At 33.4% G+C, this 16663-nt stretch overlaps 4 protein-coding genes and 1 non-coding gene across 5 annotated transcripts; 3 read left to right on the top strand and 2 right to left on the bottom strand.

Moving 5' to 3' along the window:
• Positions 1-254: 254 nt before the first annotated feature.
• On the top strand, positions 255-450 carry LOC120170025. The gene has a single exon (XR_005520706.1). It is a non-coding gene; the product is annotated as a U2 spliceosomal RNA (small nuclear RNA).
• A 2150-nt stretch (positions 451-2600) lies between these two features.
• Positions 2601-3705, bottom strand: LOC120169679 (F-box/kelch-repeat protein At1g80440-like). The gene has a single exon (XM_039177792.1). It carries the CDS (start codon positions 3674-3676, stop codon positions 2603-2605), a length of 1074 nt encoding a protein of 357 aa, XP_039033723.1. The 5' UTR covers positions 3677-3705; the 3' UTR covers positions 2601-2602.
• Positions 3706-10980: 7275 nt separating this feature from the next.
• LOC120169595 (centromere protein C-like) lies at positions 10981-13508 on the bottom strand. Its single transcript, XM_039177708.1, has 8 exons — positions 13212-13508; positions 12914-13089; positions 12730-12818; positions 12530-12632; positions 12284-12426; positions 11255-12088; positions 11121-11222; positions 10981-11022 (listed from the first exon to the last, which is right to left on the bottom strand). The coding sequence occupies exons 1-7, from the start codon at positions 13356-13358 to the stop codon at positions 11212-11214; spliced, it is 1503 nt and encodes a 500-aa protein (XP_039033639.1). The 5' UTR covers positions 13359-13508; the 3' UTR covers positions 10981-11022; positions 11121-11211.
• Positions 13509-13995: 487 nt separating this feature from the next.
• Positions 13996-15844, top strand: LOC120169865 (N-terminal acetyltransferase A complex auxiliary subunit NAA15-like). Its single transcript, XM_039177948.1, has 4 exons — positions 13996-14065; positions 15353-15366; positions 15441-15548; positions 15668-15844. The coding sequence occupies exons 1-4, from the start codon at positions 13996-13998 to the stop codon at positions 15821-15823; spliced, it is 348 nt and encodes a 115-aa protein (XP_039033879.1). The 3' UTR covers positions 15824-15844.
• Positions 15840-16657, top strand: LOC120169566 (N-terminal acetyltransferase A complex auxiliary subunit NAA15-like). The gene is made up of 4 exons (XM_039177684.1): positions 15840-16006; positions 16137-16234; positions 16358-16416; positions 16502-16657. Exons 1-4 carry the CDS (start codon positions 15869-15871, stop codon positions 16615-16617), a joined length of 411 nt encoding a protein of 136 aa, XP_039033615.1. The 5' UTR covers positions 15840-15868; the 3' UTR covers positions 16618-16657.
• The last annotated feature ends 6 nt before the right edge of the window (positions 16658-16663 follow it).

Raw genomic sequence — 16663 nt, 5'->3', positions numbered from 1 at the left:
CATTTTATAAAATTACTCAGTGCATGGTTGCATATCTCCACCATTTCATCAATATCAACTGCAATAAGTGGACTTCTCTTATAATATCCAAAAATGTTCATGGGCAAATTCATCCGCATCCCATGTAAAACTCAAAGAGTTTGTCCATATCCAGGGTATATGATCTGACCTATTTCAAATCCCATATGGAATGCATAACCGAAGGGTGAGGCCGAGGTGCAGTATAAATGAAATGTCGAGTAAGTAACACTCTCATACCTTTCTCGGCCTTTTGGCTAAGATCAAGTGTAGTATCTGTTCTTATCAGTTTAATATCTGATACCTGGATTATTGATCCACATGGTATTAAATTAATTTTTATAGGGGAAGATCCCATCACAATAGCTTGCTATTGGGGTTCTCAAGTGTCGTCTGTGTATTGCACTACTGCACAGACCTGGCACACCCCTCCTATTCAAGTATATGTGTTGTTGTTTGTCGGCGAGATAGCTCATTAATATCATGGAACCCTGCTGATAATTATCGTAGGAAGATGTGATCGAGATTAATCTTATCCGATCAAATTCATCCTTAATCCAACGTATGCCTATACCTGTTGATTGGGATTTGAGTTTATGAGCTTGAGCAAAACTATTTCATGTTCCACACATTACTCTTGATCTTGTTTCTGTTTCTAAGCTAGCACATGGGAATTCTTTCTTTTTTTTTAGTTTCATGCTAATAAATGTTTTGTGAAGAATGAGTGTTCAAGTGACGTTTTGCTATTTGGATAGCTTGATGATGGATTTTACTGTTTCAACCAACCCTCTACAATTGGTTCTCTTGTCTCTGTTTGTCTTTTAACCACCTCCCGGCCAAATGCTTCGTAAGATCGGTCAAGTTATTGGTTGTGGCATCTTCGACTCGGTCACCGTCTGTTTATGTTGTCAAGTTAGCTCGACTGGGCATTCAACATTATGAGACTTGTCCACACACATCACAATAAAATGGCGTCATTGAACGTAATCATCGTCATGTTGTTGAAACTACGTTAACATTACTTGGGCAGGCCGGTATGCTTCTTTAATATTGATCGTTTGCAGTACTCAATTCGGTTTACTTAATCTAGCGTCTTCCTTTGACAGTGCCAGGAGGTGTTTCTCCTCATCAAGTGATGTATGAGAAGGCACTTGATTATTTGTTTTTCAAGGTTGTTCCTTTTCCTCTTCCTATTCAGGACGCTACTTTACCTGATGTGGTGTATGATGGTATTGTTCCTGTTTCTATTGCAGATGCTTCAGTTTCTGTTGAGCCTTTTCCATCACCCGCTGCAGCTGTCTCGACCGAGGATACAAATGGTACTTCTTACTAATGTTTTCTCGTCGCTTGTATCGTGTGTTCCTCTTATTCCTGCTAGTGGACATTCAATGACCACTACAAGTACTAAGTCTGGCATTTTTAAACTGAAGCTATATTGTGCTGAGTTTTCAGATGCTCCTGTCACAGTGCAAGAAGCTCTTAAAGATTCTCATTGGCGTGTTGTATATGAAGCTGAATATATGCTTCTTCTAGATAATGATACATGGAAGCTGGTTCCCTTACTTTCCAATCGGAAGGTCATAGGTTGTAAATGGCTCTTGAAGGTCAAGAAGAATCCAGATGGTTCGATTAGCAGCTACAAGGCTTGTCTTGTTGCAAAGGGATATTCCTAAGTTCCCGACTGTGATTTTATTGATAATTTCAGTCCTGCAATCATTTCTCTATTATTAATGTTCTCTTATCTATGGTTGCTATTCATGGATGAGAACATCCACATGATCTTAATAATGTGTTCTTGAAGGTGACCTATACATGAAGACGTGTTTATGGTTCAACCCCCTAATCTTGAAAAGCGTATGGTCGGTGGCACTAAAGTTTGATAGAGAATAATTGAACTGTTTTCTTAGTCATGATTAGAAATTTTTAATCCAATAATTTTCAAGCTAAATCGATAAGTACCTAGTAGATCTTCTTTAAATTTGGAAACCACGTTCAAAGCAATGATATTGTTTTGGATCTTTAAGACAATTAAAATAATTGTTTTCATTATGTTTAATCATTGAAATTTAAATTTCATAACGACAGCTAAGAATGGCATATCATATTTATGTTCAAAACTTAAAAATGTTCAATTATTTGTATTTTTTACAAATTAATTGTTTACATTATGTTTATATTTAATAATTGAAAATAAAATATAAAGCACATTTCACGTATTGGGATGAAAAATTTATAGGTAATAAGTATGATGAGGAAATAAATCACGTATCAATATAGGTAAAAATTGGATAATAATTTTGTAAAAGTAAAAATATGTGGATGTCTTTTTACCTATATATCATTGATCTTTCATTTTCTTGTAATACTTTTTTGTCTATGAATTTAAAAAAAACGCGTACCTGTTTATGTACTGTAAAAAACATCTAAATAAATTTTTATATACTAAAAGAAATTTATATAATAAAAATTATATTTTAGAAAAAATAAAGCTTTTCAGAAATTAAATTCGAAACGGATATCAATTAAAAATACTACTAATAATAACATTATATGCAAATTGTTATTTATGCAAAAATGATTAGCTTCAAATCTCCAAGTAACATCCTGTATGAACATGACCAGAGTATTCATGAGGGATCGACAATTTCGTCCAATCGTACGTCAGTAAGTTCAACACGTAAGCATTTTGGGGATCATCCAATTTTGAAGAACCAACCACCATTAACTTGTCATGCCACCTTGCCACGTAAGAATTCTTGCACACGTCACCAGGTAGCTTGGCAAGAACTTGCCATTTGGCGTCTTTACATGCCACCACGTCACCTTCGTAAACCATGTATACATCCACGTCATTACCAGATACGCAAGTGCTTGGACACGTGCTGGCTTCCAAGAAGTCTTCCTGCACGTGATCCCACCGCCACGTCGCGACGTCGAACACCTCGACAGTTCTCTCGAACTGGCCTTGCGTATCGGTGCCGTAGCCACCGACGGCGTGGAACTTGCCGCGGCGGAAAATACCCTTAACCTCGTCGCGCGCGGTTGCCATGTCGGGCAACGGAATCCATTCATCCTTGACCAAATCGTACGCCAATGCCGATTTCAAGGCATTCTTCTCCTCGTCATGACCACCGGCAACGTACACCATCGTACCATCGCCGGAAGCACAACCGAACATCGACCGCCGTACGCCGGGCATATCAGCTCCTCTCCGCCACTTGGCAGTCAAGAAATTGAATACAAAGACAGAAGCGGTGGCCTCCCAAGTAACCGGGTCCAATCCACCGATCAGCACAAGATCATACCCGACAGCAACCAGGTGGCAAAAATAAGGTAACCCATTATGGAACTCACCGGGAAGAACCGGAAAGTCAACCCAATTACCCGTATCCGGCTCCAAAACAGATAGCCCGAAGACAGGTTTGACTGAGCAGCCTTTTTGATGAGCATGTTTCACATCCGGATCAACCCGAGCTTGAGCCATGACGACGAGCTTTTGGCCGTGGGAAGTGGCTTTCCTTAGCTGAAAAAACTCGGGTTGCTCAATCTGGGTTTTCCAGCCTTTGCAGGTTGACAAAAGTGCGGCGATTTGATCGTACTTAACTCTAACCAAACACTCAAGGGCGACATCATTGGGGAGATTTGGGATCAGCTCCATTGTTAAATGTAGAAAAGGACAAAGCAAGGGGAAAGTTCTGGGTTTTGAATGTTAATTGAAGAACTGAAGGTGTTTTATATATAGAAGGAAGAAGGGGATAAAGTGAGCTAAATTGTTAACGTTGTTGAGTTCATGTCTTTTTAAAAGTGAAAAGACCATGGGGAGACCTTGAATAGCCGAACGGCCTGACGTTAAATTCTCAGATTTGACCTAAACTTTTTATATTGAATTGAGGCAGTCATGTCATCGTGTCTGCTACATTATTTTACCAAAATCAACTCCGAGTCCTGAAATATTAATGGCCAATCGGTTTTCATGTATTATTCTAATATTTCATGGCGCCGAATTCTTTTCTATGTACTAATATTCTAATATTTCACCTTTTTATGCATTTTAATACTTGCTATTAAAAATATATCGACAATAACTTTGAAATTATAAAATATATAAAAAAATTATCCCTCATGCATTACCATAATTTTTTTTATAAAAAGTCCTATAGCATTTTGAAAAACATTGTTTAACCAAGAGGACTAACTATTCGAGTAGGCTACGATTATATATTGTAAGTAATATATATTTTAAATACTCTTAATTATTTGATAATAAATGTTCAATCATTCATGTTGTAATCATTAGTACTCGAACTCGAAATCTTTAAAAATAATAATTATTTTTTTAAATTGAGACAATTTGATCGATGCAATCTTAATTTTGTAGTTAGTATTTATTACCAAAGAGAAAAACTGATGGGCATATGCAATGGATAGACAACTCAGTGTAATAATTGCTTTACCCGTAATCTATAACTTATGGCTATTGGTCAGCCTTAATTGATGCCTCAAGTTTAGGCTTCTTTTGTGGAATTAAAATATAATAATTTAGTAAATAGTAATTAAAAATCTATAAACTAGAGGGAGAAGAGACTTGCATAATTTAAGCACAAATTTGTGGCTGCTGCCAGCTTGTTCTCTTATTGAAGTGATTAGGGGCTTTTAGCCTTTTCTTTATTGAGACAATCAAATTACACCCTTTGACTCCGAACATAATAGAACAAAAATACAATTAGAGGCTTCAATTATCGTTTAATCACATATTAAAATATAATTATAAGTTTCAATCCCATTTTTCTTTTTATTTCTCTCTCAGTTTTTTTTTCTGTCTTTGAAATTCATTTTATGGTTGATATTCAAAATTCATGGTCTTTTCTTAATAATGCCAGTCTTCAATTTTCAAACGTAAGTAACGTGTCTTACTATTATATCTAGTATTTTTTTAATTAATTTGTGAACTCATCGTGACTTAATGATAAAAATGAGTATTGTTTTTATTAGACGACCTGAATTCCATTAGTTATATTTATAAGGCACGTGTATTCGAATATTGAATGAAGGGATTAAATATTACGACGGCTATACTTCTATTAATTATTTATTGTATTGAACTTAGTCGACTTTTTATGATTGATAGTATTCTTTCTCTTAAATTTAGGGTTTTGCCCCTTTTCTAAACCCTCACAAGTTGGACATTACACTTCTCATTGACCAATGTAAGCTTGCACCAACAAATTGAATAATAATTAGAGGTAAAGTCAATGCAATTAAATAATTAATCTTTCTTAGTACTGATTGTGATTAGTATAAAACTTCCCTAATAAATCGTCCATCTCAAACTAGAGCAGACAGAAACATGGTATCAACCTGGTCACGGATCTTTTAATTTTATCAATCAAACTATTTAATTATCTAAAGGATGTCAATAAAATCACATGTAGATAATATTGGACCGAGAAAATGATGTAAAGATTAATATAAAGTTAATATAATTGTATATTCAATCCTCATTATTTATATATCCTATCAATTTAACTTTAATTTTAATTTAATTCAATAAATTTAATCTTTAAACTTTAAAAATATTGTTTTTTATAAAATTCTAATATTTTAATAACTTTTAAAACTTTTATTATGTGACACTTTCTAACGGTGACATATGATGTTTTCTAGTTATGTCATGTTATCTTAATAGTAAAACCTAATGTTGAGATCTAAAATGCTTATGAAATATGATTTACATACATAGTTTGATCAAAATATAATTTGAAGATTGTTATTTAATTAAATTATATTTGAACATGAATTAACCAGACAATAAATATCTCCATAAATTATTTATAAAATGTAAGATATTGGTCGAGGTATTGAGTTTTCGAGTGATTAGATATTGTATTGCATTTAAATTTATATTTAATACAAATCTTGTCGTGTATAAACTTATTGAAATTATTTTTTATAACAAAAAGATGACATGGCGTCGGTTCAAGTACATATATAATTTATAAAGGAATAGAGTTTGCATAGGTGCTATAATAACATTTAAAGATGATACAAATCTAAACATATATCTTCTATTCAAGTGGCCAGGCGTGGAATTGGGAATTTATTATAGCGGGTTATAATTTTTTTTAATTGTGAGACCTGATAATTTTTTTTATTTATTTCTTAAAAATATATATTTTTTTCATATTAATTAATAATTAAAAATATAATTGGTGGGGGCCAAAGGTCCCCTTACCCTTCCCTTGGTTCCGCCCATGCTAGTGACGGAACTTAGTGGTAGTGTTTAGGGTTAACTTAAAATTTTTAAAAATTTAGAGGTTTATATTAAGATTTTTAAAAAATTGAAAATTTTAAAGACTTGATGAGATTTTTTTAAATTAAAGGGAGATGATTTAATTAAAAACATTCAAAAAAAATTAAAATTTATTCTGTATTCCTAAAAGTTTTGAGCAAGTCAAATTAAAAAATTTTAAGAGTTTAAATTATAATTTTTAAAATTTTAGGAAGCTATAACCCTTCTAGTCTGGTATGTGTTCTGCCACCGTCTTAGATGTTTAGTTCCATACTTCCATGAGGAATGGGTCAATATAATAGTATATTAAATTTAATTTATTTAACTTTTTAGGGAAATGTTTTGATTGGAAAAAGTTAATCCAAAATGACTTAAAAATTCAGAAATAAAATAGACAAATTTAATCTAAAATAATTCTAATAAAAGAAAAAGGTTTCCAGAAGGTGAGTATAATGCAACGTTGCAAACAATATTATCGAGATCTGATATTTTTCATTTATTATGCATTACAATATCATATATGTCAGCTGTCGAAGGTGACAAATGGGGCAATAAAGAAATACTAGATACAATGGACCCACGAATTTTTTTTTATCAAAAATGGGCGGATGATAATATGATATTTTTACTTTAATTGCATGCGGATTGAAATAAATAAATTGGAACAAGCCAAACCTTAGAGACACGGCCAGATGTGCTGTCCACACTTTATCAGCATTCCAAAATTTCAAAACAATAAGCAAAACAATTTTTTTAATCTTATCTCTTCGACTGTATTTGTTGGTATTATTAAGCTTTTTGAAAGCTTCCAGAAGTTTTGGTCCTTAAACTTCTAACTAAAAAAAAGGAAAAAGAAAAATATGAAATATGAGTACTCTGACTCTCCTCAACCATCTTACAGCTGCGTTTCTTTACAACTTATTTTTTAATCACATACATTTTGTTTAAGTTGGGTTTACGTTTGACATCAATTTATTAATCTAAATGTTTAAATAATATTTGTTTAATTTAATTATAAAATATTAATTAAATATATATGATTGATCCATATACCATAAATATTTTTAAAGATAAATTACACGATTACTCATTGAATTTTACTCTCTAAACCAACTTTCAACTAAAACTAAACCAACCCATATGTCTAAACCTGTAATATTCGTTTGAAAAATATATTTTACGATAAACCACAATAAATTTAATTTTATATTATTTCAATTTTAAAATACTCATAAAATCTGACCGAACCGGTCCGATCTCACCCGTGATCAAAAGCACCCACTCATGTGGAAGCTTCACCATCTCCTCCATAATGATACAAAACAATTGGTAGACGCCCGAAAGCCTATGAGGTTGATCCTCAGTGATGTCTGGTAAATAGTTTTCAGTTCTTAATGATCATCCTAAAAATTTATATGAAAGAAATATTACCCACGACAGATGTCTCTGCTAGTTCTACAACCAATGCACAACATACTTAAATCGAACTTAAAGTGTAAAATGAAAAAGATCCTGGGAACTAATGTCTAATGGTCAGTTCATCAAAGGATGCTAAACTCCCTCACAATCCAAGGGATTCATTATGAGCCATAAACAATTATGGTCATCTCAAAACCTGGCAGCCTGTTCAATCAGTTCTTTGTACTTGTCACTTACGAAAGATTTCACTTTGAGACCGTCAACCTTCCCCGGAGACTCATACTTTATCCCAATTACGGTCGCCAAACCTGTACAAACACAATAATTCTCTCACTGCAGATCAAATTGAAAATTAGCCATGTTTGACATTGTGCTTGAGGCCAAATGAAGGGATTTAACATTCGGAAAATTCTCTGCAAAGCATAGTTTCTTAATGACACCAGGTTGAGGGATACCAAAAATCAGATTGCCTGAAATTTTATGATAAGCTTTTATCTCCATAACTTAAACTACGGTGCCAAACTTAGGGCTGATATAATTTAGGCACTGATAGAAAAATAATTTGAGATTACGGGCTCATGCAACATAAGTTCAGTACAAAGTATATATATGAACTGAACTGAAAGTCTCAAACTACAACAAACTGAATACTTGTCATGAATAAAGTATTATACATAACAAATTATTGAAGTAAATATTCACCTTTAAAGAACAGTTTCAGTCATTCAGTGAAATTACCAATTCTTCAGAAAGCACGGCAGTTGATGTTTTAATTTATAATGGTATAATGAACTCCTAGCATAGTAAAAAAACCGTAAGGGAAGGTACTCACTTGAATGTACACGTCCATATAAGAATCTTTCACCTTTCCAGAATTCCAAAGGTCTTGACCTGATCCTTGTGCTTCGTCTCCTCCCTTCATCATCAAATGTTGTACCGGAACCTAGAAAGAAAAAACTCAGCTATTCATTCCAACAGAATTCCCAAATAGTTTTAAAGATGCAAGTTGAGCTTTTGGTATCAGTAGCACCTGCAAGGCTTTGTCTTCGAGAATGTGCTTTCCCCATACGTTTATTGCATGGCTGTGGTTGTATTTTGGCCTTCTTATTCTGTTGCTAAATAAGAAAATTAAAAAGTAGAAAAGAAAAAAACAGATGAACATGAGAAATTTTCAAAAGAACGAAAATAAACCAAAAATAGGCATCTGTTTTACTTATTTTTCTTCAGCAAATGCATGAAATGATTCCATTCATAGGTCTATAGGCAAGACTAATAAAATCTGAAGGGACTCCATACAGCAAATTGAAGCATGCTAAGTAAATACAAACATCTAAAAGAAATTGCCACTAATCTACAACCTTGTAACCTTTTTTATTCAAAATGACAATTATCCATTGCTCTGTAATACAGATGCATCATTTTCAGTATGTGAAGTTTACTACCAAGACTTCCGGATCAAGTTTCAGGCTTTACCTTCATGGTGGTTTTAAACATTTTCATTTTTTTTCATCAAACCCATAAGTAGTTAACAGACCAAAACCAGTTGAGATTCAGAATGATATGAGATAATGCTTATTCTTAGATACTATAATATATCAAAGTGCTTGTCATCCCTCAAATAGAGTTAGCAACATTGCGCCAGTCAACTGACAACTTTAATTATTTATCATGAACTAATGACAGCCAACAAAACACAAAATGTTTAAAGTTGTAGTTGTAGAAAAGGCAATAAACATTAATCCTACTATAGTCTAGGTGGAAATGTATCCAATTTCATTGCCGCAAAATCAATCTTTGGGCTGCAAATTTTAAAAGACTGGTAAATTAGAGAAAACATTTTGAGTTGATGTCAATATGTTATATGGCTCTTTCAGCATTGAGAGAGTATGCCAGAGAATACAAGACTCAGAAAATTTAGCAAAATCAGAGAAATAATCAAAATTCCGAAGATACAAAGGTAATAGTATAGCTTCTATATGTAATCCTAGAAAAACACCACAGAACTCCCTATCCATGTAAGTTGACTGCTAGATTAAGCGGAAATATAATCAAGACAAAGAATCTTGGAAAGTACAAACCTCGTGCAGCTGCTCAGCACTTTCTGCAGCTTTTGAAATTCCATTCATAGAGTGGTCCTCATCAATAGCAGGATTAGATTCATCTGTTAGAGGAATGGAAATGTACACAAAGGAAATTAACAAATAGAAACAATCAAAAGCATATCAATGATTAAGATAAATCTGATTCAAGATGTACCACGTCCAAGGCAACTAAAAGAAGAAATTTATAATCTACCGCACAGGAATGTGAATGTCACAGTTCGAATCCGACAATATTAGATTTTAAAAATATATTTTAACGATAATTTATTTAAAGCAAAACAACAGGTAAAATTGGCTCAAATTAGGTTATACTTCAAAGGCAGAAAATTACTGCCTGAACTATCTTTGGACTATAAGATGGGATTTCTGATTTATAACACAACCAGCAATGTGCTGTATATGTTAAACTAATCAGTTAAATGGGTATATCAAATATAAATTTGCATCTCTAATGCAATTTGTTTTTTCAATAGTACAAGGAAATTAGTCTTCACTGGCTAATACAAGGCAAAGCATGAAAATAGGAGATCCCCTCTGACAATAATCAGCAAGGCTTCCGGAAAGTTGACAAATGGTCAGAGCATGAGTATGGAAGGCTTTAGGATAGGCATCTTAAAATTCTACATCTTGCAGCAGTTACTTGAAGATCTCTCGGTGGAACAAACCCCCCAGTACATTAACAGGTAAGACCACCCAAAAGCACTAGATCTTTAATACATTAGCAACTAGCATAAGCAGCAAGAGTTTTCATGGACTGTCAACTGAAACTCAGGTTTATTTCCCATCGCATAATCAGAAAATAAAAGGAGAGACATAACCTAAAAGTAAAGGAAATGAAAACCGTGATAAAGCTCATAATACCACTCGGCATTCTCCATGCATCCATACATTTATAGGTGCTAAAAGGAAAAAGGCTAATAAGGAAAAAACTTTCTTTCTAGTTCGCAAAAATCATAATAAAACAACTTTGAAAGATGATAAGTATGCTAATATGCAACAAAAAGATAAACTTTATAATTCAGACATTTTAGTATCAGTCATTCGTTCACCATCCCACAACAATATCTCATTGAAAAAAGAGAAAATATTCATACGCGACTCTGTCTGAATGGCACCTGAGTTATCAATGGTTGAACCTTCCACGTCAACTTGGATCTGAGAAGAAACAACTGCTTCCAGTGGTATATCTTCCCCCTGCATTTTGTTACAATACCTCAGAGTATAACAATCAGAAACAAATATTTCCACTAAGCTGCAAATGACTCTCTCGAAAAACTGATAGGAAAGCTCACCATTCCAAATTCATTTGGTTGGATTGTATGACTATCTGATTCAGTTTCAGGCCTTCTTAAACTGTTATTCTCTAAGTTGGTCTGAGATCCACTAGATGCATTTATACCAGAATCAAACCTTGCATTATCATTTACAAATTTGTCAAAGAAACCAGCAAAGTCTCCCCCATTGAGCTCAGAGCTTGCATAAGTAGTCGCAATTCGATTTGCTTCTAATAATGGAGACCTTAGGAGATGAGACTTGTCAAGATCCATTTCACCAGCCTGAATAGATTGTTTATTGACACTTTCAATAAGAGATGCAATTCCCACAGGTGATTGATCAATATTATCAGTTGATAAAGCATTGCATTCTGGATCTGACTGCAACAACTGTTTTTGCTGCAATGATACTGAAGCGAATGGATTTCTTGGAGGTGTAGGAGAAGCTAAATTAAGAATTGAACTTTCTGGCTGCTGTTGTGGTGTTTGTCTATCATTATTGTCAGACACGCTAGGTTCCTTCTCTATAATAACCTGATCAGATTGTTTACTGTTACTTTCAATGCCAGATGCATTTCTCACTTGTGATCGATTAGCATCATCAGTTGAAAATGGATCAGTTAGAACATCAGACTGCAATAGCTGTTTCTTCAGCAATGAAATAGAAGCCAATGGACTTCTTGGTGGAATGGGAGAAGCTAAGTGATTATCTGAAGTTTCAGGATTTTGTTTCCGTGTCCTTCTGCTGAACCCTTTCATCAAACTTTCTATGTCCGATAGCGAGTTTCTAGGCTTTGCCAAGCTTTCTCTGGAAACCTTCAAATCAATCTTTCGAATATCTTGCAAGTCAGGAAGGCATATATTCTCTAGATCAAGAGGTTTGATCTGCAACCGCTCTTGAAGAAGATTAACTGTGTCATCCCCATCGCATGTACTGGTAAGTAAATGGTCCAAAAGTTCACTAACCTTGTTCTCTACGTTGGCCACTAAGACAGAGCACATAGCATTATGTTATTGCATGCACATAGCAGGGGTAACTTGAAACATAATGAACACAAACATATACAAAAATCAATTTATATGGCAAGTCAGTTTTAGTCTTTCAAATAAGACATCAAGAATGGGATAACAGAGACATAATAAAGTAAAACATTAGGGCAAATCAACCTTTCCTGACTTACCACTCAATTCCTTCTCTTGTAATTCAACATTCGGGTCAGAATTTTCTGGTTGCAAATTGCAAACTGGACTGGGAATTTCCTCCTCAAAGCTTTCCACAGGGGAGAAAGCAGTAGAATAGCCATGCTTATATTTAACTGATCTCCTGAACATAAATTTATAAGGCTATGTTAGATACAAGTATGCCAAAGAAAAAATTGAATACAAGTATACAGCAGAAATTTGATAACAAGAAACATTGATCAAACCGCATCAATCCAGGACGACGAGGCCGTGCAAACATGGATGGATTATTCTGATCCAAATCCATCAGAACAGTGCCTGTCTGCTTCTCTATCTCTCTTTTGGCATCTATATAAAACAATACATAAAAACATGGAAAAGCTATGTTCATAGATATATTAGCAGATTATATTTACCGATAAAACAAAAATGAAATCGAGCTTACTCTCAGCCCTTTCAAATGCCACAAAGAATTCTTCGGGATCTGTCAATTTATCCATGTCTAAACTCGGTTCCAAATTCACAGCAGGCTGACTATAAAAAATTGAAGAAATGCAATGAAATTCAACATACGTTACCACCAAACTAAAATAAAATCAAGAAAAAAAGCAGTTTCAAATAAGATTAACCTTGAGTTATCTTTCAAAGAGAAACGAGGTCGTTTACGACCTAAAGCCGGTCTCCGTTCACGAGGATGTTCCATAAGTTCAGCATCAGAGCTAGACACTTCCAACTTCAAGAGCTCTGGACTATTATCTACAATCGCTTTGGCTTGCTCTAGGAGCTTATTAGGACTTCGCACCGGCTGAAAATTTATCCAAAAAAAAATCAAATCACTAGGCTGGTATTTTTCTTATAGTGCAAAACAATAGTAAAGTATTTTTAGGGCAAGGAACAAAATTCAAGAAACAAAAGAAGAGGAGAAACCATGGATTTGAGAAAACCGTGAGAGAGTTGAAGATCGGCCGAGTCGTGAGGTGGAAGAGGGTTTGGAAAGGAAGCGAAGGTCCGAGGGAAGAGCGAGAGACCCGAATAGGACTCTAGCGGATCCGAAGGGAGAGTTTGGAGAGGCATTTCTTTGAGTTGATGGGATTGAGATTGGTCCGAGTGTTGACTCGGTCGAGTCTGAAGAGAGTGGAGACTGCAACTTTTGGAAGGGGGAGTTTTGAGTTTGTTATTTGAAAATCAGAAACTGCGCGGGATTCGAATGATATGGGATTTGGCTCAGACGAGTTATGGTTACTGTGGGCTATACGGCGCTCTATTTTCTGTTTGCAAATTTATTTACAGCTTCTCTCACCGCTTTCTTTAAACATTGGATGATTACAATTAGATTTTATGTTTTAATAATTAGTTCTTAAACTATTTTATTATTTATATTAAAATCTGTTTATAATACATAAGAAAATATTTCAATTAATAATATAAAATTTTAATAAATTATGAAGTGATTAATTTATGTAATTCATAAATTAATGATAAATAAATAAATAAAATAAGAGACATAAAAATATTTAATAAATAAAGAAGATGAATAAAAAAAACCTCACAAATCCCCGAATTAATTAGAGAAAATCTAATAAAAGAATAATGTTTTTCCCCTGATGATTTTTTATATGGTACAAATTTTAAACTGTAAATTACATAATTTTAATTAATTTTAATAAAATAGAGATAAAAGTTTGAATTATATATTTAAATCAGTCTGGAGATGGAACAATGTGTTGGGACACCGGCAAGTATGGAACAATGGGGAAAGGATTGGAGGTGGAAGCATGACGGTAGTGGTGGATTGATCATATGGTGCACCTTTTTATATGATTTTATGGGTTTCACGATTATACAAAATTATTTTATCAAATAATCTTATCATAATATCAATTTAATTCATGATATAGAGTGCTATGCTTCATATTATTACACGTGTCGTTTACGATCATATGTGATGTGATGGCTAAGCAAACATATTCATATAATCTCAATGATAAAGTTGTTTATTCGTATAACTAATTTGGCATGATAAACACATACATACATGTGAACTAAATGGAAATTCATCATAAATAAAACTAGTTAATGCATTATGACTTTCAAATCATAAAATATAATTTAGCAATTACCGGTGAAGGAAGAAGTGAAATTTTCGGTTTGTTTCTTTTTCTTTTCATTTTTATTAATCCACGGTGATAATTTTAATATTGATTGCTCATCGTTAATATTATTTATTGTCATTTTTTTTAATTTTTAATATGTATCTCCGGAGGACACATTTTTTTGTCTTTTGGAATGTTTTTATATCGTTTGGTTGTTATTTCCAGTTATCTTTTTTAGGGTTGATTTGGCATCTTCTCGACTGATCAAGATGATACTTATTTGGTATATTGTTGATTTTCCTTACTTTGGACCCTAAGATTGATTTTGGATACTCGTTATGCGTTCATGGATAGCTTTTCTCGTCGCTCAAATCTGGTTTGTGGGTTGTATGTGGTCTTTCAGTAGATTAATTCCCTTTTGTGGTTTGTTTTTCGACGCGATCACATCTATTTACATCTATCTTTGTTCGAGTTTCTTGGTTAGGTATTCATTTTTCCTTGTATGATCTTTATATGATCTTAAGTTGCTAGTTTTATTTCAATAATTATAGGAAATTATTCTAATTATACGCTTAATTTAATATTATGATTGTAAATCTTTATTGTAATTTAGGATATTCCCTATTTTGAATAAAATCAGTGGCTTTTATAAAAAGAAAGCGAACTTTTTAATCTTCAATCTACAACTTTGCTTTTTTCAAGGGATTTCGGTGATTAATGAGAGTGTTGTTTTTCTTAATAGTCATGAGTTCAAACACCGCTTTTCTATGTGAGTAAAATATCAATGATTAATTTTAAAAAATATATATATTATCTTATAATCACCTTAAATTATTTAAAATAATAATAATAATAATTTCACATCTATTTTAGTAGCTTGATACAATAATATTGATAACATAACTTATTAAATTTTGTATAGGATTTTTCCAAACTACTCCATTTAAACATGAATTAAACTTGAGACATATGAAGAACGAGCTAAGGAAGTATATCAGTTTGTTTCCATGATTATTGATTAATTCTCTTTAATGATTTCATCTAAAGCTCAGCTTTATTTCAGGAGGCAGAGGAGAAAAATGAAGAATCAAGTGCCAGTGGCAACTCCAAGTTTGGGAAACGACATATTAAATCTGTAGATCCAGATCCTCATGGAGAAAAGTTATTGAAGGTTACCTATTATTATCTCGTGTTATGTTTCAGATACCTGATTGAAGGCCTTTTGTGTTGTATAGACACGTTTCTTTACTGCCTATTAAGCTACGGCTCTGTTTAATGTGACTTTTATAGACGGAGGATCCCTTGGCAGAAACATCTAAGTATTTGAAATTGCTTCAGAAGCACTCACCTGATTCTTTGGAGACACACTTGCTCTCTTTTGAAGCAAATATGAGAAAACAGAAGATTTTGCTTGCCTTTGAGGTATATTTATTTTCCAAGAACTGAAATGAGTGTACTTCTCTTCATTGTACTTTTGTTTGTTGAAGAACGATGGTTTTTCTCAGTTGTCCTTTTATTAGTTCAAGATCTCATATTAATGAATGTGTTGCTTTTATTTTCTTTCTTGTGAAGGCTGTGAAGCAACTGTTAAGGTTGGATGCTGAGAATCCGGATTCGCATCGCTGCTTGGTATTTGACATCTGCTATTTTGCATTATAATTATTGTGCACCATCATGGACAAATACTTTTTTTTTTTGACTTGGATAGAACGATCATCTAGCCATTATGCTTCTCATTTGAATTTAATGCAATGCACAGATTAAATTTTTCCATAAGGTGGACTCGATGCCTGCTCCAGTGACTGATGCAGAAAAGCTTGTTAGGAGTGTTTTGGAAGCCGAGCACCCATCTATCAGGTTCTCTTTGAAATGGCCTTATGATAGTTATTCTACCAACTGGAATTTCTTTTTATTATTAGTATTACTGTTTTGACGTTTTGATCCATGATGCATTAAATTTTTTATATGATATTTCTGCTGTCAATTGCAGAACAAAACTCTTAGTGAGGCAAACAAAGTTTTCCTTGGTAAACATGAAGGTATTGTGATTACTTGATGTGATGTATTTTAGGCTCCATGAGGTAGTTTGTATAATTGTTCAATATACACGTCTTTGTTCTGCAGATTCTTTGATGCATAGAGTGGCAGTTGCAGAAATGTTGAATATCTTGGAACCTGCTAGGAAAATCGAAGCTGTTAAGTTAATTGAAGATTCATCCAATAAAGTCATGCCAACATAATGCTTTTAGTGTATCAACTTTTGTGACCTTTTGATGTTGATTCCAT

Source organism: Hibiscus syriacus, unplaced genomic scaffold, assembly GCF_006381635.1.
Source record: "Hibiscus syriacus cultivar Baekdansim isolate YM2019G1 unplaced genomic scaffold, ASM638163v2 tig00111769_pilon, whole genome shotgun sequence".
Lineage (NCBI taxonomy): Eukaryota > Viridiplantae > Streptophyta > Magnoliopsida > Malvales > Malvaceae > Hibiscus > Hibiscus syriacus.
This window is presented reverse-complemented; position numbering and strand designations above follow the sequence as displayed.